The 25180-nt window shown below is 44.3% G+C and overlaps 1 protein-coding gene across 1 annotated transcript in view; it reads right to left on the bottom strand.

Annotated features, from left to right (window-relative positions):
* Positions 1-25180, bottom strand: part of LOC129194393 (homeobox protein Meis1) — an 86433-nt gene that overhangs the window by 60027 nt on the left and 1226 nt on the right. Inside the window, exons 2-7 of the mRNA XM_054799602.1 lie at positions 24336-24556; positions 23342-23483; positions 23120-23170; positions 22813-22863; positions 21216-21362; positions 10136-10247 (exon numbers count right to left, since the gene is read on the bottom strand). Coding sequence (XP_054655577.1) covers positions 10136-10247; positions 21216-21362; positions 22813-22863; positions 23120-23170; positions 23342-23483; positions 24336-24556 — 724 coding nt within the window. The remainder of the gene's footprint in view (positions 1-10135; positions 10248-21215; positions 21363-22812; positions 22864-23119; positions 23171-23341; positions 23484-24335; positions 24557-25180) is intronic.

Below are 25180 nucleotides of genomic sequence, written 5' to 3'. Positions count from 1 at the left end.
TGGTGTTTTTTTGGGGGGGGCGTGTTACCTTGCAGCTGGAAGCCATAGGAGAGTACGATCTCCTCCAGGAAAATTCCACTTTTAGTGCAACTTCAACTGCCTTTTATTTGACACAGATAAGACAAAGTGTATTTTTAGTGAGGGAGAGTATGCGTGTGTGTGTGTGTGTGTGTGTGTGTGTGTGTGTGTGTGTGTGCGTCTGCGTGCGGGGGGAGGGGGTGCAAATATTCCTGACACAATATAAATCGGCAGAGGACCATATGGCACACTGGCAGCAAGCTATTCATCCTCTTCTATCCTCTTTGGAGGCTAAAATTAGCACTTTGCTGTTTGGGGCTTTAAGCTGGACCACTGTCATATGCCTAATAATAATAATAATAATAATAATAATAATAATAATAATAATAATGACAACAACAAAAGACAACCCAGCTGACACGACCACTTCCTGAAGACAGAAGAATGATGTGGATGTGCAAACCCAAGACAGCCAGTGCTGCCTTCCCTTTACAGTTAACACATTAATGTCGTCATTGTGAGCTGCATTAATGTCACATACAAGTGTTGCCATATAAGGCAAAGTGTCAGGAAATCCAGGATTTCCTCAACATGGACCCCCCTTGGCTAGCTTAAGAGTGTAGGACGGTGCCACTAATCTCTTTATCAAAAGCTTAAATAAATATTTGTGCAAGTGTGTGTGAGAGTGTCAACCAAGGGACGCAAAAAACGAACTATATTGTATCGAGACACGTCTGTTAGGCCCTGTCCACACGAGAACGCTCCTGAAAAAAGTCTCATCCACACAGTGTCGGATCAGTAAATAGTTTACTTTCAGGTGGGATCACTGGGTGGAAACGATGTCATACAGAAGGCACACCTACTGTGTCACACATGGAATATTCAGATGTTACGCTGGCAGCAGCCACTTCTGGTCAAGTGACGTCATCGTTTTCAGATAGTAGTGGTTTGCTTATCCGCACGGCCAGATTTTCCCACCCTGGTAGCCGTTAAAAATGAAAATAATAAATAATTAAATACCGTTTCAGGGCACCGGCTGTTGCCAGGCTGAAACGATAAAATACTTGACCGTTTCGACCTGAAAACGTTCCCGTGTGGACTCAACTATTTGAAATAAGTGTCAGAGGTGCCACAAGAGTGTATTGACAGTGTGTTGTCCAAAATCCAGCCTTGATGCTGAAATTTAGGCAGCTTAAAAGGTGCCCTCTAGTGGGAACACGCCATTTTGTGTCTGTAGCTTTAATGCTGTGTTTATCCAAGCTTGTCTTCGAGTGTGTGGATTTTCCCCACTTCCGGCTTTTTCGACATTAATGTTTTTTTGGCTTAGTTTTCACACCGGGTTCCTTCCCTGACGCAACCTTGACTAGGAAACAAACCGATGTCCTCTCCCATTAAAGGCAGAAGTGTGTTCCATTACACCACCAGGGATGCTACAGTGCTAACGTTACAGGTCACTTTAAAAACGGCGACATCATGCTAGGTTAGCCTAGTCGCTGAAGGAAAACAAAACAATCAAATTTATAACTCCCATGCCTTTAACTGATTGACGGAGAGGAGGCAAAACTTTTAAGACGTGTGGAGAAGCCTGCCTTACAAAGTGGTTAGCACATACACATACACAAGGCGGGCTCATCGAGCTCGAAGCAGCATCATGTCCATGAGACATGCCGTCATGAAGAGTCACAACTTCAAAAGTGAGCGTTTGAGCGCCTCTTCTCTCACAAATGGAGCAAAGTGAGGGATATGATGATGATTTTTCTCACATTTTGGGCTCATAAACAGGCTCGAGTGACACATGCTACTCTTAGAAGTACTGAAAGAAATGCAATGATCAATTTGTGTCGCATCAAGATGAATGCCAATACTGCTCCAATTAGATTCAGGCCACATATTCACATTTGTTAACAAATTAAATGCAAATTAAAATTGAAAAAGTATTTGAGGCATCCAGAACATACAATAGCAAAGTTGAATTTACCAAATGTTACCCTTCAACTTTCCCACGGCAGCGAAGCTCCACTTTTACCTTTTCATTTGTACTTTCACCGCATTTGCACGCGGTTATATTTGCAAATCAAAGATGGAGCGCTGGCACATGCACTCATTTGACCAAAGAGAAGAAGGAGGACGCAGCAGAAGCTTTAATTACGGCACCGCGTACGGAAATAAAACGCAATAGAGTCCTTTTTGGTTGACACTTCTCAGACACAAAGTCCGTGCACTCAACATCCACATTCCTGCACAAGGCTATCCTCTTTTTCTTTTTTTTTTATACCCCTTGAACTTTGTGTCCTTGTGTGTAAATAGTATCTTTTAGCAAACACCAGTAATTAGATATAGGCTGCTGGCTTTGACGCCACTCTCAAATTAAAGAAGAGCGCTTCCTGTAAACAAACAGCGAGAATGTGTGTACATCATTAGAGCGCCACAATTACAACATGGTAGCTAAAGATACGCTCAAGATAGAACCCCCCCCCCCACTCCCTTTGCTTGCATCACCTCTCTGGAGCAAACCAAGTATATCCTCTGTCCAACATCAGCTTTTAATCTATACTTTAAAAATAAATCAAATGCTATGTGCAGGCAATAAATACTGTGGCACACCTGCATAATTAGTACAGATTTGGATCAAATCATTACGAGCAAAGGTGCATAAATGAGTCATGTGTCAACTTAAACACTCAATCTGTTAGCAAGGTGATGCTCACACCCGCCAATATTAAACATTGTGAAAAATCCGGTCGAGGAAGTGGCTTTGTTTACTCCGACATGGGACTCCGACAACACTGGCCTTAATCCGAAATGCAAACTGGGCGGGTGTGGGGGCTCTCCGTGTGAGAACCTGACCCAACTTCCGCTTTCTCAGGCGCTGTCCACAAGAGAACGCGCCTGAGATTTTTTAGTTATTTTTTTGGCAGGTTGAAAAAAATGTGCGCACACTGTCCCGGATTAGTAAATAGTTGCATGCAGACCCGAACGGATAACTGAGAGAAAAGGATGCGAAACACAAGGCACACCTACGCGTGGCGCTGTGACCAGACACGCAGACGGAACCACGTGACACACCATACCACAGAAGAAGAAAGGACGCATGCGCATAAGTCCGTCGTCTTCCGCTTTCCAAGGCTCGTCTAAACTTACGACAAAGTGGAATTGCATGTGCCATGTTGCCTTATCGTCAAAGCTCACTTCTGGTCACGTGACGGCGACGGGTCGCGGGCCTCATCGTTTTAAAACGGCAGCGGATTGCCCGTCTATGAACTATACACGACGAGCCATTTTCAAAAAAATACCGTTTCAGGGCACCCAGAACGCCGTTTCCGTATGGATGACCGCCTGGAACGATATAACACTTCGCCATCTTGACTTAAAAACGTTTCCGTGCGGATGGCCTCTCAGAGACCTTGCCTGACTTTTACCATTGTGTTGCCACGTGAAAAAAGGAGCACCTTGATGGCTGTTTTTGCATTGGTGTACAACAGTGCATCATACTGGGGGAGTTTCTAATATGTTGCAAACTATACAACCTCAATAATAAACACAATAAACAACAAAGCTCTTTAGACGCTGCAGGTGTGTCAAATGCTGTGGCTCCACACATTCCCACATCCCAGCATGGTGCCTTGTCTTATCACTTCCCTCTAGCAACAAGATGTAATGCTGTTCATCATCATCATTTTCCAAAGTTGACAGAGAAGTTGTAAAGAAGGTGACATCCAGGCAGAGGTTTCTTCTTTCCCAGGTGAGCACAGTGACTGGTGTTTGCCTTGCACTAAATCCTCAAACAAACAAAGCTACCAGCCATGCAGGAGCTTCCTCAAAAGTGGCGACAATCATCATTTATGCCTCCACAAACACCAGTGAGAGGTACTTTTATTGGTTTGGACTGCGATTCTCACATGTGAACATCATAGCAGCATCCCAAACAACTGATAGGGACACTTTCATCAAGGGAAGTGGACGCCTTAGAGACTAAAATCTACTATTTTGTTCATATGCACCACAAAACAACACCAAAAATGTCACACAGTACAGCAATGACCTCCCCCGAAGCCAAACAAACCTCAATTGAATCAGCTTAAGTCTGGATTTTGTCATTAGAAGTGATGCATTATTCACAAATTCAATGAAATACTGGGAAATTACATAGTCAAATATTATTGTATTACGATAGAAAACATTTTTAACGCCACACTTTTGGGGGAAAAAAATATTGCTCTAAAGTCGCAAGAGACAGGAGTGACGCACATGACGTCACGTCAGACGTCAAGGCTCCTCACGCGTGCTCAGTTCAGCGAGCAACGAAGGATTACCGCAGCGGTGTGCTTTTTCTTTGGCTTTTTTTGCGACTTACTCCAAAAGAAAAAAAAAAAAGATCAGCCTCAACATGGAGTTTTCAGAGAAGAAGAAAAGGGTACACAGGAAGTAAGCGGAGTCACATTCAATGCAGTGAGCAAACTTAACATAGACAAGCCTTTGATTACTATTAACAGTGCTTGGCTTCTTTTTACACTTGTATGACATACTAGTGTAATGTTGAAATGTGACTTCAAATAATGGCCTGTACACTTAATAAAAGGTTATGATGGCCACAGTTTGACCCTGGAACTGATTATTTGTAGCTACTGTACTTTACATCCTATGGGCAAAAATTGCTCGGAGGCAACAATGTGCGAGTAAAAGACAATTCTGGCAGATATTTTTTGTCAGGGGGTCAATCTGAAAATTTCTAGTTCCACATTTGCATAACAAGATGAAACCGACGTTTGTGTTACATTGCTGTGTTCTTTTTAGGGCTTGTTAAAGTGAGGCTAATTCCTAACGCTATGATTCAAAAAGAGAGGCGCAAGAGAGACACACACACACACACACACACACACACACACACACACACACACACACACACACACACACACACACAGAGTTCTCTTCTCTTCCAGTCTGCTGGACAATGGGACCGATTAATTGGCCACGCCGAGCTAAGCCATTGGACCGTCTCCATCCAGCTGACGATTGCACAGCGGACGCCCCCCCCCCACCCACCTCCGGGTGTACTGGACAGCCAATGAGGATGCCGGAGCTGCTCAGTGGCGCAACCTTGGCGAGGAGTTGCAGAGGTCAGAGGGTATAGATCTGGAATACTGCAGCCTGATCGATGGGAGGCCAAAGCCGGTACAGGTTGATGCTGTGGCTCAGAGGGCATGTCAACTCTTTTTGGCAAACTTTGCCTTCTTCAGCCATCAGGGAAACATCTGTTGAGTATTTTTAACACTTTTTAAATGCCATTTTCTACAAATATTTGTGCGAAACACAAGTTTGACTTACTACTACTACTACTACCGCTACTCATGAGGGGTCTAATGTTACATCAAAAATACTCAGTTATGTTTTTTTCTTCGATATGTTTTTAATTTGATTTGGAGGTTTGCACTGCATCAGAATGAGAGCTAATGCTGATGTTTTGTTTGCCTTATTTAGCTGCATGTGATGGTCAAAATATTAGAAACTCTCAATGTGATGCAGCACAAACTATAACTACCATAATAAATATTATTAAATAACTTAAATTTTAGTATTCTTGATACTTTTTTGTGTATTGGCTTCTGTTAGACGTGCACATGTGCGGAAACAAGCGTCCCACTAGTGGCTGAGAGGTTTCTTTCTTCCAGTAAAAGTCCAAGCTGAATGAATGAGTAAGATTCAAGCTTCCTAAGTAGGAAAACGTCGGAGCGTGATGGACATCTCGTAGCTTCAGCTGAGCTAAAACATGGCTCTTGTGTCTTCGGTGTCACACACTCAAACAGTGTGCGTAACACTCTGCCTCGCAGGGAGCTGTTTGCCTTGGCACGCCGCGCTCGCCTCTACTTTACAAATGGTCTGAGTAATTGGTGATACATATCTAATATGGCCAGTCATCGCCTCGCTCCCTGGATGCTTCTGACAGGCGGAGGAGGAGGAGGTTGGGGGAGGTGGCTGGTTTTTGGAAGGCTGCACAGCCTTTCCAAAAAAGAAAGAGCAAACACTCGGCTCTGCTCGGTCGGGAGCACGGCAGTTTCCCCTCGCACGCCAGGCCCTCGCGGCGGCTGAGGGGGGTGTTCTTACAAATTCACACAGGCAAGAAGGAGCACTTTATTCTGGGAGAAAAAGACACCACGTCCAAGAGGGACTCCGCCTCCCCCGCCTCCTCCTCCTGCTCTTGCACTGGCAGCAGACGTGATCTGTTAGCTTTGCCTCTGCCCTTTGAGTATCACAGCACATCAGCTCCAATGAGGCTCCACCAGAGGGCTGGTGGGCGCAACAAAGGCAGCAGCTAGCTAGCAAACAGCTGGGTTAATTGGGGGGGGGGACTAATTAACACTGAGGCTGCGTGTTTGCAAAGATCTCTCCACAATGAGGAAAAACACCAGGCTTTCGTCCGTGTCTACTCTTGAGGGAGCGTTCTCGCTTTTAATGACATGTGCAAAACAAATGCGATCCGCCCTCCTTCTCTTAGTTTTTTTATTTTATCCGCCGATGGAATCCAGCACTTAAAAAAAAGCACCAGGCTTGTGGTCAAGGCATAAACACCCGAGCTGGGAATGCGGCAAGGGAGCCACAAAAAAGTCGCTTTCCTAATTGCTCACAGCGAGACGGCGCAGCATGTAAAAGCCTCGTTAAATCTCGGCTTTTATAAAAAGCACATTAGCAGGTTAGGCTGCTTTTCCACCGCACAGTTACTGGGTGCTATTTTGATTGTGTTGGCCGGTTTTTGGACCAAAGACTGAGGGCAAAGTGCAGCAAAGTGGAAACTACGGCGTGTAATGCTACATGCTACAAAGCGGAAATGCTCCGATTAACCACCGAGTCCCATGGATGCTGCGTGCGTGGTCTAAAAAACCTGATAACCACCGGGGTCTCTAATTAGCGCCGGGTCAAAAAACATAGACATTAACAACTGTGGCTGAAGGCAACTTCTTGATGTTTTTTTATTAACTCCAAAAGATGTCAGTAGCTGCATTTGAAGCATCACAAGCGGTCAGCATCCGTCAGCTTTATCAACCTCTGCATGCGCTTTAAAATGCTGCTTACTCGGCTGTTGGTGTGAAACTCAGCTTCACGTGCTGTACTGTTGTTTACAATGAACTCATCGGCGCTATTAATGCTGTCTGAGCAGTCTGCTCCTTACCGCCTTTACAACATTGGTTCTGTTGCTGCAGTGTTGCCCATGTGGGTCAAAGAGTTATGTTTTCCATCCCACTTTATCATGCACGCCAAATCATTATTAAATGTTATATATAAATGAGCCATTTTTGCACTTTAGGTAAATGAACACTTGCTATAATTAGCGCATTTAGGGTAACTTAACAATAGTGTGTCATTTCTAGACGTGTATCCCCAAACGTTACAACGATGTGGCACGCTTGGAAGTTAGACAAACTGGGTGCTAGAAATGGTACCTCGTAGTACCTGGCTTTGATGAGCAAGCGCCAAATAAAGCAAGTAGAGCGGTGCAGAAAGAGGCTGGAGTTGGAACATCCAGCATCTCTCCCCTGAGCTGCTTGGAGGAAGAAGGCAGGAGACAAGGGGCAAGGAGGTGGGGTGGGGGGTGAACATGGAGGTGAGTGAGGCTGTAGGGTGGATAAGAGCACAGACCAGGAAGGTGGAAACGAGTCGGAGAGGGAAAGGTCAGCGAGAACACAATCAGAGGCGGAGGAGTGGAAGAAGGTGAAATCACAAGTGAGAACAGCAACAACAGGAAGGAAGAAAGGAAGTAGGAGAGACAGGAGTGAAAGAAAGTTGTGGGGGAACAAAGAGGCACGATGAAGATAAACAAAGGTGGCGCTGTGGAGCGAGTGGGAGGAAGCAAAACAATAAATGGCGACGCAAGACGGGAGGAATGAAAGACAGACACAAGAGAGTAGGTGGGAGACGAGGGACCACTGGGGAGGATGAAAGAGCGAGAAGGAAGGTTCGGGTGAGGTATTTTTTTTTTCCAGGGGGTGCCAAACAGATAAATAATAACCAGCTTAGTGGGATTACAGAGTGACTGACACACACAGCCAAATATGACGTGGCAGCGAGAGCTCCTAACCCACATAAAAGCTGAAACACGTCCAAGATGTCCTCCGGTACTTACTTACTGCTTTCATATATATGTGTGTGTGTGTGTGTGTGTGTGTGTGTGTGTGTGTGTGTGTGTGTGTAATAAACAACATAAAGGACAGATTAAGACAATACACCAAGCTAGACGCATGTAAGCTTATAACCCAATAATCACATTAGGCCATATTAAACGTGATGCTGCATTTAAGGATGCACGTTATGGACATGTAAGCTTGAGGGAGGACGATGGCGGCCGTCATGGAGCCTCGCACTGAGAGACCACGCAACCACAACAGTTTAGCAATGGAACGCAGCAAATATAGCTGTGCAGCAACATGATTAGAAGGATGTCCAAGATGTGTAGGAATATGTTGTCATTCCATAATTAAAAGAGGAGAAGGCTTCAAAATGAAGACACCAGAGGGCCACACGCACCACAACAAGCTCATAGCGACTGCATGTCATCGTTATGTATGTTAGCATTAACATATAAGAGCTACAACATAATTCTATGTACAGTGGAAAGCGCTATGGAAATAGAAATAATCTGTTCCAGGGTCAAACTGTGGCCACCACAAAAGCAAAGCACACAAATTGTACCTCGTGACAACTGTACAGGCAAAGTATTACTGGAAGTCACATTTTAATATTTTTAAGAGTCACACCAGTGTAAAAAGAAGTAAACAGCAGTAAAATGTAAAAAAAAAGCACAACAACAACAACAATATAATAAGATGAATTGGAGAGACAGAGGGAGCCCATAATTGCCTGAAATGTGAAAAATGAAGTGTCGCTTTAGTCAGCGGAGGTCAAAGTTAACAGAGGCTGCAGCCCACAGAGCGCGCTCGTTAGAGTGACCAATCAGATCGCGCATGGCTGCCCCGGGGCCATTAGTCCTGTGAGGTCACACACAAACACATCCTTGCAATTGCACTCACGTTTGTCACTGAACTTCCACGTCCTGCTTTTCTAAACAAATAAGACGACAAGGACGCACATGGAGACACGCACACACAATAAAAACAAAAACGTCTGCTCGGCCGAGCGGAAGCCACGGCTATGTCTGTCTGCTCGTGCTCCCAGGCTCCGCCTCCTGCCCGCCCACTGGCTCACCCCTGGCAAACCGCTCGCCTCGACATCGCCGTCAATAATAGATGAAGTTGCACTTTGTCGCTCTCGCAATATACACTGTACACTCCTCACGGGCCACTTCATTAGGAACGCCTCCACATTCCAGCAACACTCCGATACACGAACAAGAAAATAATGCTCACTTTTGAGGTATTCATTTAACAATGTGTTTAACATTGTGCTTGGAGTCTGCACTGCATCACACTGAGAGCTTTTAGTAACCAAATTAGGTAAGCAAAAGTATCAGACACCAATAGATTCTGCAGCCCATGAATGTAAACAAGCCTAAAATATTGTGGTTTACACTTTGCATTATTTTCACATTATTATCCACAGAATTGAGCCTAAAGTGGGGATTGTGCACGCTTACGAAGGGATTGGGGTTCCATATACACAAAGTAATTAGCGCTAATAGTTCTATTTTGCTTGTGCACAATCTAGTTTATTAAGGGGGGAGAAAAAAATGTCGATCAAAAGTCGACTTTGACCAGCACAATTTTGAAAGTAAATGTAATTAAAAAGCAGACAAGGCCGCTGTGTCACCACAAGTCACAAACACTCTCGATTGTTTGCATCCGCCTGTCTAAAACACTGACCGCACGCTCATGACAACATCCCATAATGACAAGAAGGCTGCTGACAAAATAAAACACTAATAATCGTTCTAAAAGTGCGCTCACAGCTCCAGCAGGTGTTTGGCAGCAAAGTATGGAAAAGAAGCTCTCAGATGACCACATCATCATCATCATCATCATCATCATCACTCCATCTGCTGAGCCCACTGGCGGCCCAACCAGAGGCTTTCTAGCAGCAACTCTTGCAAAGATCCTGCAACCTGCCTGTCCTTCCATCTGTGTGTGATGTAAGGCAAAGAGTGTGTGATGCAATGGACTTTGGGTCTTACCTTGCTCGCTGCTGTTGTCGCCGCTGTGTGACGTATGGCCGCCGCTCGACGGGCCCGGCGTGCCACCGGAGCGTGTGGACGCCGTGTCGTCGTGATCTCTGTTCCAGGACGTCTGTAAAAGCAAGGAGAGGGGTCGTTAATGCTGTGTGTGTGTTTCAGGGATTTTTCAAACAATATGCATACAGTATATGCATAAAATGCATATATTTGGCACCCATTTTGCACATGATCACCCCCTACAGGACTGAAGTGGAATAGCCTTTTTTTAGTTATTCATTCAGTTAGTTTTCTTATTTGCATGCACAGATTTGTTCATTTTTTCCTTCATAATAATCCACAGTATTATTTTTTTTCGACATTTATCAACAGTAAAAACAAGTTTAGAAACATCAGCACCACCCACAGGACTGGAGTGCGCGTTACCACTTGTTTATAATACATTAGTTATTAAACATTAGTTCCACCTATGGGACAGGAGTGGAATAGCACCAACCGCAAATCATTGTGGATTTGTTTGCTTTGAAAAACTCAAACACATGATTTAAATTTGTATTTACATTATTTAAGTATGTATTATTATTTATGAATTTACAAAAAATATTTGGCAGCAAATAATTAATCTGAAGACAGTTTTTCCACTCTTTTTTTAATCTTAAATAAATTCAGTCTTCTCAGATAAAATGCAAAAGGTAAAAAGTCGTTCCTAAGCTACATATGGAATATTTTATTACCTTCATATTTTAGTGTGGAAAGTGACTGCATAGTAGTGTAAATAATAAAATACAAGAAAAAAAATGAAAGTGTCAATCCGACCATAATTAACAAGAATAAACATTGAAATAAACAACATACATACATAAAAAGATGATACAATCCTCTATCTGGCATCACTGTTCAGCCTCGGCAGGGGTTTCTGCTCTACTGAGCGTTCACTCTAGTGGTGTGTTGTCATCTATTCATCTATTATCTACGTACATGTGCTGTCCTCATAAGGACATGCAGGCACAAGTGAGTGTGCATGACAACATCATATGGAATGAGGGCTGTTGGGGGTTTGGTGAGGAGAAGAAGAAGAAGCAGCAAGGGGGGGGGAAGGCCAACAGCAAGCCAACATGTTGCATTAGTTCCCAGCTTTGTGAAGCATGTGATCCACGTCTGTCTCCATTTGGGACAAACTGCTAGCAGATGAAGACAGCACTACAGCACAACCACTGAAGACACTGACGTCATCCACAGCAGAGATGTAAATAAGTAAACAATTAACAATATATACTTCCATAATGTGCAAACAACTTGGAGTACTGTTTGCACTTTGAGTCTCTGTTTGTTTACGTGACAACAGCATTTTGGACCCTGAAGACGCAAGTATTTACTATTAACAAGATGGTTGCAGGAGGAAAAGAATGCTTGTGGAGTGTCTTTGCATCGTGACATTGCCAACCAGCGGCCTGGCATGCAGACGACAGCGTATGCAGTGGCTCTGATGAACAGGGCAGCAATGCAGAGTGTGGGTTAAATGTCTCAAAACCCCAAAAGGAAAATCTTTTTCCGACTTTGCTGGATCTCTCTCTTGTCGAGGTACCCTCAGAGCCAGACCAGAACCCAGGGAGTCCTCAAACACAAACAGAACCAGAACTATTTGTGACAAAGCAAAGTGCACGTTTGGTGCATACGCTGCCAAAGTGTGACCAAACCTTTCATTGAGTGTGTGTTATTTCGTGTGTGTGTGCGCGTGTACACACACATGGATTACTTACACACTGACTGCAGAAAACGATCGACAAACACCCATCCCACTCTCCTCCTCATGCTATAACCAGACCAGATGTTACCTCTTATTTCGCAGCGCTTCTGAAAGAAACTTCAAACGGGATTCATCACGGCATCCCTCACATGAGCCAACACACCACCTGTGAGAGTCAAGCCTCTCCCGAGCTGCATTGCCGCGTCCGCTTTGTGTTTTGGGGCTGAACGTGACAAAGTGGGTGGAAAAAAAAACAAAAAACACACACACACACACACAGAGCAACAACTGGTTCCAATTGGGACACTGGTGCTTTCATGGCGTCCAACTAGAGACACGAGTTAAAGAAATGGACATGTATTCAAAAGAGGTGTTTGTTTTAAAGCTAGATGCAGTGACAGTTGATGTCTCCTTGATGTCACCGGGCTATGAAATTACAATCCCCCGCTTTACATGCACAATATAATTGTTGTTTTCCCAAATTAGGCTCGGAGGCCTGGCGGTGAAGAGGAAAGTCCCCGCGCCAGCGAATGCCTGACTCGGATGGCGATGGGGCAGATAAACAGGCATCCCCTGCACGGCTCCGACAGAACATCAGACGCGAGGTAATCCGGACCACATGCTCGGCTTGGCGTTCAAACGGTTAATTCCTCCGAAGTTGCAGCTTTAAAAAGGGGGGGAAAAAACGAGTACAAATGTTTGCATGGAGCTACGCCAGCGTGAATGCAAGCGGTAGAGAGCAAATGCTCCTAAACGTATACAAAAACAGGAAAATGTGCCTCCTAAAAGCCAACATCTGCAGGTTGGAGGTCACGTGAGACATTAGCATAGTTTGGGAGACCACAGAGGGTACCACTGGTAGCAAGGAGGCAGGAAAATGGTGGTAAAACAAATACGATGACGACCATTGAACAGGAAATGGAAAGTATTGCAATGTGGGGGGGGGGGTCTGCCAAGGCTGCTCCATACAACATGACAAGCAAGAGGAGGTCAACATCCACAATGAAAGAACTGAATACACACAGCAAAAGTACTGAATTTTACTTGACTATACAGTACAGTGGTTAACTTATTTTTACACTTGTACGACAGTTAGATTACTACACTCGTGCGACGGGGAGGAAAAGAAATAAGCATGATAAATAAAAAGGACAAAAAGGTCAAGAAGCCTCGCTCTCTTCACTTATGTGTGCTCTATGCTTCTGTCAAGGGGCCAATAAGTGTTTTAGTTCGATATAGTCTTACCCTACGCCGCTTCATCTCTGTGTGGAGTTTGCATGTTCTCCCCGTGCATGTGTGGGTTTTCTCCAGGTACTCCGGTTTCCTCCCACATTCCAAAAACATGCATGTTAGCTTAATTGAAGACTCTACACTGTCCATAGGTATGAATGTGAGTGTGAATGGCTGTTTGTCTAAATGTGCCCTGCGATTGGCTGGCGACCAGGTCAGCTGGGATAGGCTCCAGCATGAGGAGTGTTCACTGCTGTCGTAAAAGGGTGAGGAGTTTTCTTTTGACCTACCAAACAGCGGCTGGTGCATAAATCAAGTTATGACGCTTAGAAATGTTAAAATGCGACTAAAACATTGCTGGTATAATCAATAAAGCTTGAACGGTGGGTACAGTTTGACCCTGAAACAGACTTTCAATTCACATTGCATACATTCAATGATGGAGGTTGCTCTCTGCTTGCATGTCCTTTTTTGTGTTTTAATTGTGCAACACTTGGAAAAATAATTAGAACATGGAATGTGTGGAGGGAGGAGGGGAGGGGGTGGGGGAGAGTGGCTAACTTGTGCATTAGCTGTAATTGAACAAAAGAGCGCGGTGCCTGCTGGGAGGTGGCCGCCCAAGCCCCATGGGAAAGGGGGCGGCACTGAGACGGGAAGGTGGGGGTGGGGGGGTATGGCATCTCCACAGGGACGAGGGAGATTGGAGGAGTCGGGGGTGGTTATTTATAATCACAAGCCGCCCTTATAAGATGCAAGCGCTGATCTAACGCGCAATTAATGCGCACACGGCTGAGATCACACGCACGCACACGCAGCATGTACCCACACACCCACTGGCAAACACATGACAACAGCCTTCAATGGACGGCACACATGAAAATACGACAACAGCAAACATCGCATGAGGCAAGTCTTGTTTGACAAAAGCACACACCTTGACCACAAAGCATACACACACCTTACACCAACACACACGCGCCTCACACCCGTGAGGCCCATCCCCAAAATATAACATAGATGCGGGACACACAGAATGATGAATAGAAAGAGAGCTGCACACAAAGCGACACAGTTGATTTATTCTGTGTCATCCTAATGAGCCCCCTCCCACCCGAAAGGCCCCCCCCCTCCCTAAAGCGGCCTCTGTTCTCTCTCTCTCCCCTGTGCAGGTTGTATTTCAATGCTTAATTGTCAAGTAAATTCAATTTTTCAGGTTCTGTTCTGCGGAGCTTTAGCTAAACTTCTTAAATCCTCTGCCCAGGGGAACCCCCACCCACCCCAAACCACCACCACCCATCCAGAGCCATGCGTGTATATTTGCTTTCTTTTTTTATTATTTTTTATTTCTTTTTCCAGTTTATTATCTTCAATTCTCTCTCGTTCCTTCTTTCTTTCTACTCTAATTCTGCATGAAAAGCTTGCTGGAAATTCCAACTCTGCGAGGGGTGGGGGGGGGGTCTCTCCTACAAGAGCTCATGCAGTAAATGTTGCCTCTCCAATTGATTTGCAATAATAAAAGATATGACGGCTGAGGTTGTTGGGATTTGCGCTGCCCCCCTTCCCAGAGGTGCTGGAATCTCCCTTTTTTGCCTTTATTTACAGGCAGCGAGGGTGCAGGAATAATCTTATGAGCATACTTAGCGGCAAAGGCGTAAATATACATAATCCAACACACACACACACACACACACACACTTTAACTCTTCAATCAGGGCAATAGAAAAAGACAGATTGTGACTACATCTCCCAGAATGCTTTGCTGCTGCTGTTTTCCCCTTAACAGCGTTTCTGACCTTTACAGGAGGGCATGTTTGCCATAATGCATTGGCCTCCAAGAGGTAAGGGCACGCACAAGCGCATGGCATCACAACTTCTGACTGCAGCGAAACTTCTTTTGGTTTCCCATAGGAAATACTGGCAATAGAAATAATCTGTTCCAGGGTCAAACTGTGGCCATGATAAAACTATGATAGGTATAATGTTTATTCATTGCTATATAAATCCTATTCTTATACTGTATCTACACGCACTGTGCTCATTTAGCAAAAGTCCAAACATTACAAGACACAATGAGTGGTTCGAGAGTCCCTCCAGGATTTCACAGGCTTTTTATTGTGATCACCACCATCGTTCCCACCGGCTTTTTCACAAAGTTGCGGCAAATGTTGAGATGTTTTCGAGCTCATTTTCTTTCCAATCACATCACATCAGCTTGTGATTTTACGAAGTTGCGATCAATGTTTCAAGTGTTCTTTGTAACTTTAACCCTCCAAAGCACAGGATTTCAAGTCATCTAGCGAAACATTTCCATATTAAACCAACCAAGGCGCAGAACGTGTGTTTTAACGGTAACAGCCATTCAACAGTCCTTGTGGGTTTGCCCAAAAATTGCAATGAAAGTTGAAGCATTTTTACCAACACGGCACACAAAAATGTGCAAAGTAGGCGTTATTCAGCCACGACAAAGTGCAACTGTACTCCTGTCTCAGTCGTCACATGAGCAAAATTAAAGAAAAACTTTCACAGTTAAAAATAGATGTTAGTGGAAACAACTAAACAATGCCAATACAGTAGATCCCCACTTTGCGTGGGAGTTACATACCAGGACCACCAAAACCCCGACCAGTATAGTTGATACGTCCATCAAAATATCACTTTTTTTTTCCATTTGTGTTCCAACACATTGCACAAAGTTGACTCCCGCTGCGGGGAAACGTTGAACGCCATCTGTAGTGGTGATTTTTGTTGGTAAATGAGAGACGATGAGAGATTCTCATCACACGTCCTCGTTCCTATCAATGTCAACACGGAAGTGAGGAGGTGGGCAGGCCATGCAGGGACACGTTTGACTGGTTAGCGCTACTTGGGGACTAATTCGATTGGCCAAAGTGAGAATAATTGGCCAAAATGTGCTGGGATTGGACAAAGTTGCAAGGTTGTGCATAATTCCCGGGGATTGGTTGAATTTGTGGGAATTGGCGCAAAGCGACGTCGCAAAATCCTGGAGGGTCTGGTTGGAGAACATGACTGTAAATGACCTTTGTGGCACCCCCCATGGGTTGTGGTCGAAAGACATGCTACCATACATGTAAACCAGATATCATTAGACTATTCTTGCTAAATAACTATTTCACACACATGCTCGTCAGTCCTCTAAAGGCGTGTATCAAATTTTGTGGCGATAAACACCCTAAAGCTACAGCAGATTTTTTTTTTTTTTTTTTTAAACACAGCGCAGTGAGCTGTGTGAGAAATTTCAAGTCAATCCGACTTATGGGGGTCAAACTACACCCCAAAGTGTGTGCAGCAATTCAGGAGTAGAAGAGTTAGATGATGCAATGTTTACCCTCAATGTTCCCAATGTTTTCACATGGCTGTATGGTCCGTGCATTTAAATGATGGATATCCATTGAAATAAGTAAATGTGGACGCACCTTCTCATTCAATGCATTTTCTTATTTTTCATGAATGTTTACATGGTAGCTTCGCAAAACTATGAATGAACACACGTGGAATGATGTACTATTTATGTAAAAAGTGGGAGATAATTCTAAATACGTCTTATATTTTAGATTCCTCAAAGTAGCCACCCTTTGCTTTTTTCATAGCGCCGCAAACCCTCGGTGTTCTCTCTATGAGCTTCATGAGGTCGTCACCTGAACTGGTTTTCACTTCACGGGTGTGCCTTGTCAGGGAATTTCTTGCCTTATTAATGGGGTTGGGACCATTGGTTGTGTTGTGTTGTGTGTGTGTGTGTGGGTGTGTCCAAATGTTTGGCCTGTAGTGTATAATGTAAACAACTAGCAGTAAATGACTAATATAGCCATGTGTAAATACACATTTTCCATCAATAGGCATGGTTTAAGTAGCGTTTCAACTTACAGCCGGATCCAGTTGTGTTCACTTGCCAGAGGTGATAATTACACGTTAGGCCCAAATACAGACGCTAACGGAGCGGGTTTAGCCGACTTACAAACTGACAAAGTGAGTTTGTCTTTGCTGTGCTTGTTTTCTCTTTAGGAGAACACGCTGCCTAGCTAGGTCGCCGTGCATGTGGGATGTCAGCGGTGAAACCCTTGGCGACGGCGGCCATTGTGGGAGGCCGGTGGGGGTTCAGGGAGGGAGGGGGGTAGAGGAACTTTCCATTAGCTAAGTACACATGTGCTAGGCCAGGTTATTGTTAGCTTTGCCAAAGCCGCCGCTGACATTAAACACAGCAGCCCATCATACGGGAAACATCTCCGCCATCATAACTACCATTCAGTGCTTAGTTTGGGAGACAATAACAAGTTCCGGAGCGCTAAAAGTACATTTTTGTGCTGCAATGAGAACTCCTCCTCCGCTGAAGTGCCTCAAAATGAACCTACTTGCTATTCCGGCACAATAATGACGAGGCTAAGACACACACGAGTCACGTGGTTGCTTCTTTGTGTCACTTGTTGAATCCTCCACAGCCGCCCCGCATTCAGTGCCCCCTGGAAGAAAAGGGGGGAGGCCGAGGGGGTGAGCGGGGGGTCAAACCTCCCCTTTATGCCGCCACAAAGGCCGCCATGACCAACAATTCCCCTCACCGTGACTCAGAAGTTTGGTTTGAGAGGAGCAGTTTGAGCCTTGGCGGGGTCGGACAAAAAGAGGCTGAATGTGACTCCGGCTGCCGGCTAATAGATTAGCGATAGCGGCCGACCTGATTAGGGAAATAGTGGTTGACCTCCACCCCCCGCCCTCCTCCCCGCACCAAACGGGGTTTCCATTCAGGCGGGGACGGGAGGGGCAGAGGTCACCCTTTGACCGGCGGAGTTACCTAAACCAACACTGCTGGGCCTCGCTGACCTGGAAAGCCACGTTGCATAACAGTGCCGATTGTTGGGAGAAGATTCCCTGATAGCGCGACCGAGAGGGAATTCTTCCGCAGCGAGCCAAGCCGCCCGGTTTAGCAATTGTACACAAACACAAACATCTTCACGGGATGAAGTCATTTGAGAAGAAACGCTCTCACGGCCACAAAAGAAAGTCAGCTTCTCTTTTTTTTTTTTTACGTTTCAATTATTTCCAGTCCCACTTCATCAAGTGGAGGAGCTCTCCAGGCACACGGAGAGTCCTCAGCGCCATTAGCGGCCCTCAGAGTTCGTTAGCAAATCAACCCCGCCTGCCTCCTCCTCCTCCTGCTCCTCCTCCTCCTCCTCCTTAGTCAAATGCTGCTAAAGCACAGGAAGCATGTTTCCGCATCCATGTGCGCATAAAACCTCACATTCACGGACAGGAATGTCACTTAAGTCAAATTGAAGAATTTTTCAAGCACTTTTAACAGGAATTGTACTCATTAGGTGCATGATTACATATATTGATTTTACTTTTCAAGAACAACAAGTAAGAAAAAGTACTTTTCTGGAGCAGAAAAGTGCCAGGCTGGGTTGGAATGAATCAAAATAGTCACGATTGCAAGCTCTTTCACGGTAAATTGTCATGTTTTTGCGTAGCGCACAGCAGTGGTCATGTGTACAACTATACTGTATATCGCAACCAAAAAAGCTGTACATGGTATCGTACTATGAAGAAACAACTTCTTTTTTTTGTTTAAAGTACCAAGACAGAAATGTTAAGGGGATGTTTGCCTGGCTGAATTGTTGTAAAACACTATTCTTACAATTAGAAGCACTTTTAAAGTACTTTATGTGCATTTTACACAAGAAGTACACCAAAAAAAGGCATTTCAAGTGCAGGTAAAGTGCTTTTAAGACTGATTTAGAACGTGTTGCAGCACTTCACTGCTGTGTTCCATGAGGTACTAATGCAAATATATGTTATTATTATGCTTAGGAGATGGCATCACGCCATAAACAAGCATATATATATATATATATATATATATATATATATATATATATATATATATTTACAATTTTAGCCTTTTCCAAACATAGATTATTAAAATTTTCATTTCCAAGGCCCCCCTCCTATAGGAGATGGTATGCTATAAACAAAAGAAAGGATATTTGTTGGGAAATGCATCAACATTAGCAAATATTTGCAAATTTAGCCACTTTTCAAACACAGATCATTAAAATTCTGTTGTTTTCAAGCCCCACCAAGGACCTCGGCTACGTGCACAGATGAGCACGGCGCGGGGCGAGTGTGCATGTGAGGGGAATGTGGCTACACGAGGATCTCTCCGGGGAGGAGAAGCAGCAGCAGGGAAACGGTTAAATAAGTCCAGCTCACCAGTCACTCCACACAGCACCTGAGGGAGTGCTGCATTTATCAGGCCAGCCTCAACACACGCACACACAAACACACACCAAACAGGCTGGGTCACATTCACGAACCTCTGTGACTTTTTCACCTCTCGTCGCCTGCTCGGGCAAGCTAAGAACAGGAAAACTTCAATATTGCCGATATTGACCGCCATGACTCACGGCGCCATAATTCATAACACTATAGTGTCAAGCCTTGTACAACAACAAAAAAGACTGTTGTAGTTTAATAAATTCAAAGTATCTCTGACATTTTCTTTTCTCTGCCACGCTGGCCTCACTGGAATAAATTGGTTTATGAATAAATGTGGCGTATTTCTGCCATCTTGTTAACATTGCTGCTTTTGTGCAAATTTGCTGCATGGTTTTTTTTTCCCCTCCTCTTTCCAGCCCAGTCTGCTTCAACTTTATGCCCAGAGGCATGTATTAAAAATACATATGGAGGGAGATAATGCACGGACACACACACACACACATGTGCGTGCGCACACACACACACACACAAGGCCAATTCGTTAAGGGTGTCACCGCTTGTCACACAAAAATAGACCACAAAATGTAAAGAATATATAGAAATGCTGTCACTGGAACACGGGCCACACAAAGTTGGTCCATATATTTTATTCTTCAATGAAGGTGGAAGCAGCAGCAGCATCATTAAAAGAAAATAGGCCATGTCTTCATCTAACAGTCAATTAAAGATCTGCATCAGCGCCCCGAGGACAACATGGTCTTCTTCATATACCTAGAAAACCTCATGGGTCTTTTAACACGTCCTAAAAGGCTTCTCTCCGCTGACCTATCTATAGAAAAACACTTTTGACAAAAGAATCCTCCAGAGGATACAAGGAGCCCTTCAAAGAGACACTTAAAGTGTGTTATTTAATTCTCTTTCTGGATTAAACGCGGCATTATCTTGTGGGGTGATCTTTGCTCATTTCCATAATCACACACACACACACACACACACACACACATAAGCCACCCCTCCCTCTCTCAAGCCTCCCAGCCTTGCCATTCAGCCTCTCCCAGCCACTCACCCATATGGAAGGTCTACAGATTTAAATTATTTACCCTAATCGCTTGGTGGCTTTTTTTTTTTTTGGAATGTCCAGCCGTCTAACTGATCCCTTTATTTTCAAGGCTTCTTTCTAGACACTTAAACAACAAAAAACATATTTGCATGACTGTAATTGGCTGATATCCTCATTTAAAGACACTGTAAGGAACATTAGGAGTGCACGCTGGAGTGGCAGCAGCCATCGTAATGAATGGCCTGCTTATCTGTGATACGTGAACAAAAGGAAACACTGGCTAATCTTCCTTCTCTGCTACAAAACAAACCATCTCATTGCTGCACAATCTGTGCAGGGCCAAATAAAATGGAGTGGGCTATGGGGAGGGGGGTACACTCCCGATAAGCAATGTGCACTCATGTCTGAAGAGAAACACTGACAAGACGCCTAATGAAGCGTGCATGAGCTCCACAGTGGACAAACTGGAGGGACCGGGGCGTCTCAGCCTCGCACCCCACTGCCGACGCGCTCTGCTGGGCCGAGTGCCGCACACAAGAAAGGTGCAGGGAGGGGAGATGGGAGAAAAAGGGGGCCAGTAAATTAAAATAGACAGGAAGGAGGTCAAGTTTATAGCATGCCCCCCACCCACCCGTCCCTTCACCAACATCTTTGGCTAATCTCGCACCCCGGGTTCATGTCTTAATGGGCCAATAAGAGCGACATTTATTCAGAAAAGGTTTCATTCCGATGGAGGCGATGGAGGCTCTTAATGGCATGCAAATAAGTCCACGGGGGTGGGGGGTGGGGGTGATTGAGTGTGTGTGTGTGTGTGTGTGTACCTGGTCGAGGGCCACGGAGGACCTGGTGATCTCCTCGCTGTCCGACTTGGAGCCCCCCTCGCGGTCGTCTATGACCAAGTCGATGGGCATCTTGCCCTTCAAGCAGCTGATGTACCGATGGCAGAAGTTGTCACACAGCTCGTGGACCTGATTGGCGGATGGGAGAGGCGTCATGCATGTGCACAATCTAAAAAAACACTCTCAGGCAGGGGTGTCCAAAGTCCGGCCTGGGGGCCATGTGTGCTCATCAAAAGTGTGTGTGTGTGTGTGTGTGTGTGTGTGTGTGGTGGTGGTGGGGTGGGGTGGGGGGGGCAAAAAGGCGTAACGCAACAAGGAAAAGTTGAAATGTTGATGCTAATAACACAAAATGTTCTTTATCATAAAATATATTTCAGCTCTTACCATATTGGATTTTTTTGAGCCTTTTTTACACAAAATGACAAATATAAAGTGCCCCCCACTCCCAAACCCTTTAATTTTTCAGTATGCAGCCCACTGTGGAAAAAGTTTGGACACCCCTGCTGTAGGGCAACTAAATGCAATGAACACACACACACGCGCACACACACACACACACACACACACACAAACACAAACACACACACAAACACAAACACAAACACACACACACACTTGTATGGATGAAATGATACGAACTAAATATCAAGTACATTTGATTACATTTTAAGCAAGATGGCAAAAAATAACAAATAATATCCCCCAGGTAGCCACAACATGAGGCACAGCTGCACTGCATCCGCTGTCAAAGCTTGATGAAAATCATAACGCTTGGTTTTGAGGTGCGTTCGGTGCACTGTTGCTCATATTCTGACCCCCAAGTGTCGCTAAATACATAAAAAGTACAGAAAATATTAGAAAAATCCCTCATCATAATGAACATGATGTTAATATATGAAACCTTTATCTTTATGAAGGCAGGTTTCTTTATTTGCACTCATTAGATGATGCAGGTGTACCTAATAAAGTGACCGTGTGACTACTTTATATATATAGTGTGTGTGTGTGTGTGTGTGTGTGTGTGTGTGTCTGTCATAAAGGCCTTTAAAAAAAAGTGACATGTGACTGAGCTGTGCATGACTACTGTATTTCTCCCCCACCCCCGTACCCATAACCACCCAACACCCCCTCTCAGAATGGAGATATCTGGAAATTGGCAGTGACAAGAGGGTTCACGCGGGCCATGACGCACCAAACACACCAACCGCACCAGGGTGACATTAAAAAAAAAGAAGTAAAAGCTCCAATTTCGCGTACTTTTACGTGCAAACTTAAAATATATATTTATATATTTATGTACATCATAGTGATTTAGATGCACGTCACTAAAGTGACTGGAGGTGTCATCAGAACCGGTCCAACACGGCGCCAGATTCGCATGCAAGGAAGGACACCCCCAGAAGGTCCCGCATGCAGTGGTGGTTACAAATGGCGTCGTGATTGATTTGAACGCTAATTACAAGCGACGAGCAAAAATACATTTATGCAAATAAAACAAGAGTCCTCCTCACCAACCCCCACCCTCGAAGTGCACAAAAAGAAAAAAAAAAGGAAAAAGATAGTTTGTCTTTTGTTTTACCTTTTCCAGCTCCAGTAGATGAAACCGTAAAACTTGAATGGCTTGAATCATCTGCAAAGATTTAAATAAATAAGTTCTTTAAAACGTTGCGCTGCACTGTTTTCCTGAAGCAGAAGTGCAAACTTTGCAACTATTCAATTAGTGCAATTGTAACGTTTAATACAAACACACACTTTCCAGCAACTCTTCTTCTTATTATTATTATTCAAATAAAGCAAGTTCTATTGAAGACTGAAGCATGACGTCAAACACGCCAAAATAGCACGCACACACACACAAATAGAACACGAAACATGTCATTACTCACCAGATTATCCAGTTCTGGATTCGATGAAAATAAAGGTTTTTCTGCGCGAATCTAAAAAAGGGGGGAGGGAAAGTCCAAAAAATATGCATGCATTTAGAACGTGACAGGAGGTGATTATGTAAATGAAAATAATCCGTAAATATAAAAATCAACTTTAAACACGTGCGAACGAGCAAAAAGCAGCTTTTTTTGTAAAAAAATAAAAAATAAAAAATTGCAGACCTGTTTTGCAAACACTGCGATGTCTTCATTGAAGGACTCCGACGAGCAGACGTCTCCTCCAGCCACCCCGGGCTCTCTGGGGGTGCACGTCGCTAATTCACATTTCTCGAAAATCAGTGCAAGCAGAGGAAACAGAGGGTGCCTGCACCAGCACACACACACACACATATATATATATTTACAAAAGAAAGAAGCATGCACACATTACACACAATAGCAAATGTCACCAAGGAGAAGAGCGCCGGGGTCAAGATGACTCTAGGCTGGATTTAGGCAGCCATGCTACCCCCCCAGCCCCCCTTTCTTGCAACTACTCGCCCGTAGGGAGGTGCATGCAAAAAAGGCTGCACAGTGCAACACAAAATCTGCATTTTTGCTTTCTTTTTGGTTGCATTAGAAGTTTGTGTGCGTTGCAAAACAAAGTGCACGTCGAGTGTCATTTATATTTACATTACACAGTTTAGATACATGAACATATTCAGTGGAAAGGTGTGTCAAAACGGTGTAAAAAGGTGGAACCACTCGTGGAAATACCCTTTATTATGTTCTATGTGTGACTAAACGTTATGTAAAACATGTACCACATATAATTAGCCATCCAAATGATGTAAAGTCCCCCCACAAAAATTATTAATAAAGAGCACGTGTCTGAGCATGCTGCACGTTTAATTTGTAAGGAGGCACAATTAAATTTCAAAGAAGCCTAATTATTCCACTTGCTCACAATGTGAAACACGTCATTTTGTAATTAATGTGCTAACCAAGGTGTCAAAATTAGGGGTACAAATGTATCTTAACAAATACTAATAACACTAATAAGTTGTGGTTTAGAATACGCCCAGTTCAAACTGAGCACCACTCAGTGCCACCGACTCGCTAAACCACTCTAGACCGACAACCCCTTGCTATTCCCGGGCAGAGCGAGCAGAGGACTCCGCTCCTTTCACCACCAGCACCACCCAACTTTTTTGCAACCCTTCCCCGGGGCTCCTACCCGTATATGGCGTCCTTGTCCCTCTTGAGAGCGTCGTTGACCGACGAGCCCATGCTGGGGGGCATGGTGTTGGTGTGGGCCGTGTGCGGGTACTGGTGCGAGTGCAGCTGGGGCCCGTGGTTGAGGTGCACGGCCTGCATGGAGCGCGCTCCGTGCGGGTCTCCGTACATGGTGGTCGGGATGCCCACCCCGTCCATCCCGTAGTGGGGCAAGTCTTCGTACTATAGCACATGCAAACACACACACACACACACACACACATGCAACTTATTATATACACGTACACGCATTACAGTCGGAAATGTCCTGAAAAGTCAAAGCGTAAGTGACATTTTCCCCAATTAAATCGAGGAGTGAGCAAAACAATACAACTTTTTCAGCATTTGCACACAGAAAAAAATAAAAATGCTGAAGCCGAAGTCGTCTACACTTTAAGCAATATAATTTAAATACATTGCAATGCAGTAATTTCTTGCTAAATGAAAGCTTTAGCCGTTTAGATTTAATTTAAACTTACCCATACGTTCTTTTGTATCGTGTGGCTCAAATGAACTAATTCAAGTTCAACAAAACGCATGCGAGGATTTTAAATATCGCCACCATTAAAGCAGAAAGTAAAATGCTGGTTTTATGTGCAGTGTTTTTTTTTTAAGTGTAACTGTACAGCCAGTTGCCACAAATGCCATGACTTTAAGGTTACCCCCACCCCCATTAAATTACTACGAAAGTGTGAGGGTTTTTTTTTAATTTTTTTGAAGCACTTTTTCTTCTATTTGACTGAACAAAAATAAGATGCTGCAGAGGTGCTGTTTGTGAAAGTGACAAACAAAAGCATTATCATTCAA

This window comes from Dunckerocampus dactyliophorus, chromosome 14 (assembly GCF_027744805.1).
Source record: "Dunckerocampus dactyliophorus isolate RoL2022-P2 chromosome 14, RoL_Ddac_1.1, whole genome shotgun sequence".
NCBI classification, from domain to species: Eukaryota; Metazoa; Chordata; class Actinopteri; order Syngnathiformes; family Syngnathidae; genus Dunckerocampus; species Dunckerocampus dactyliophorus.
The sequence above is the reverse complement of the archived record's forward strand: the minus strand, read 5'-3'. Positions and strand labels throughout refer to the sequence as shown.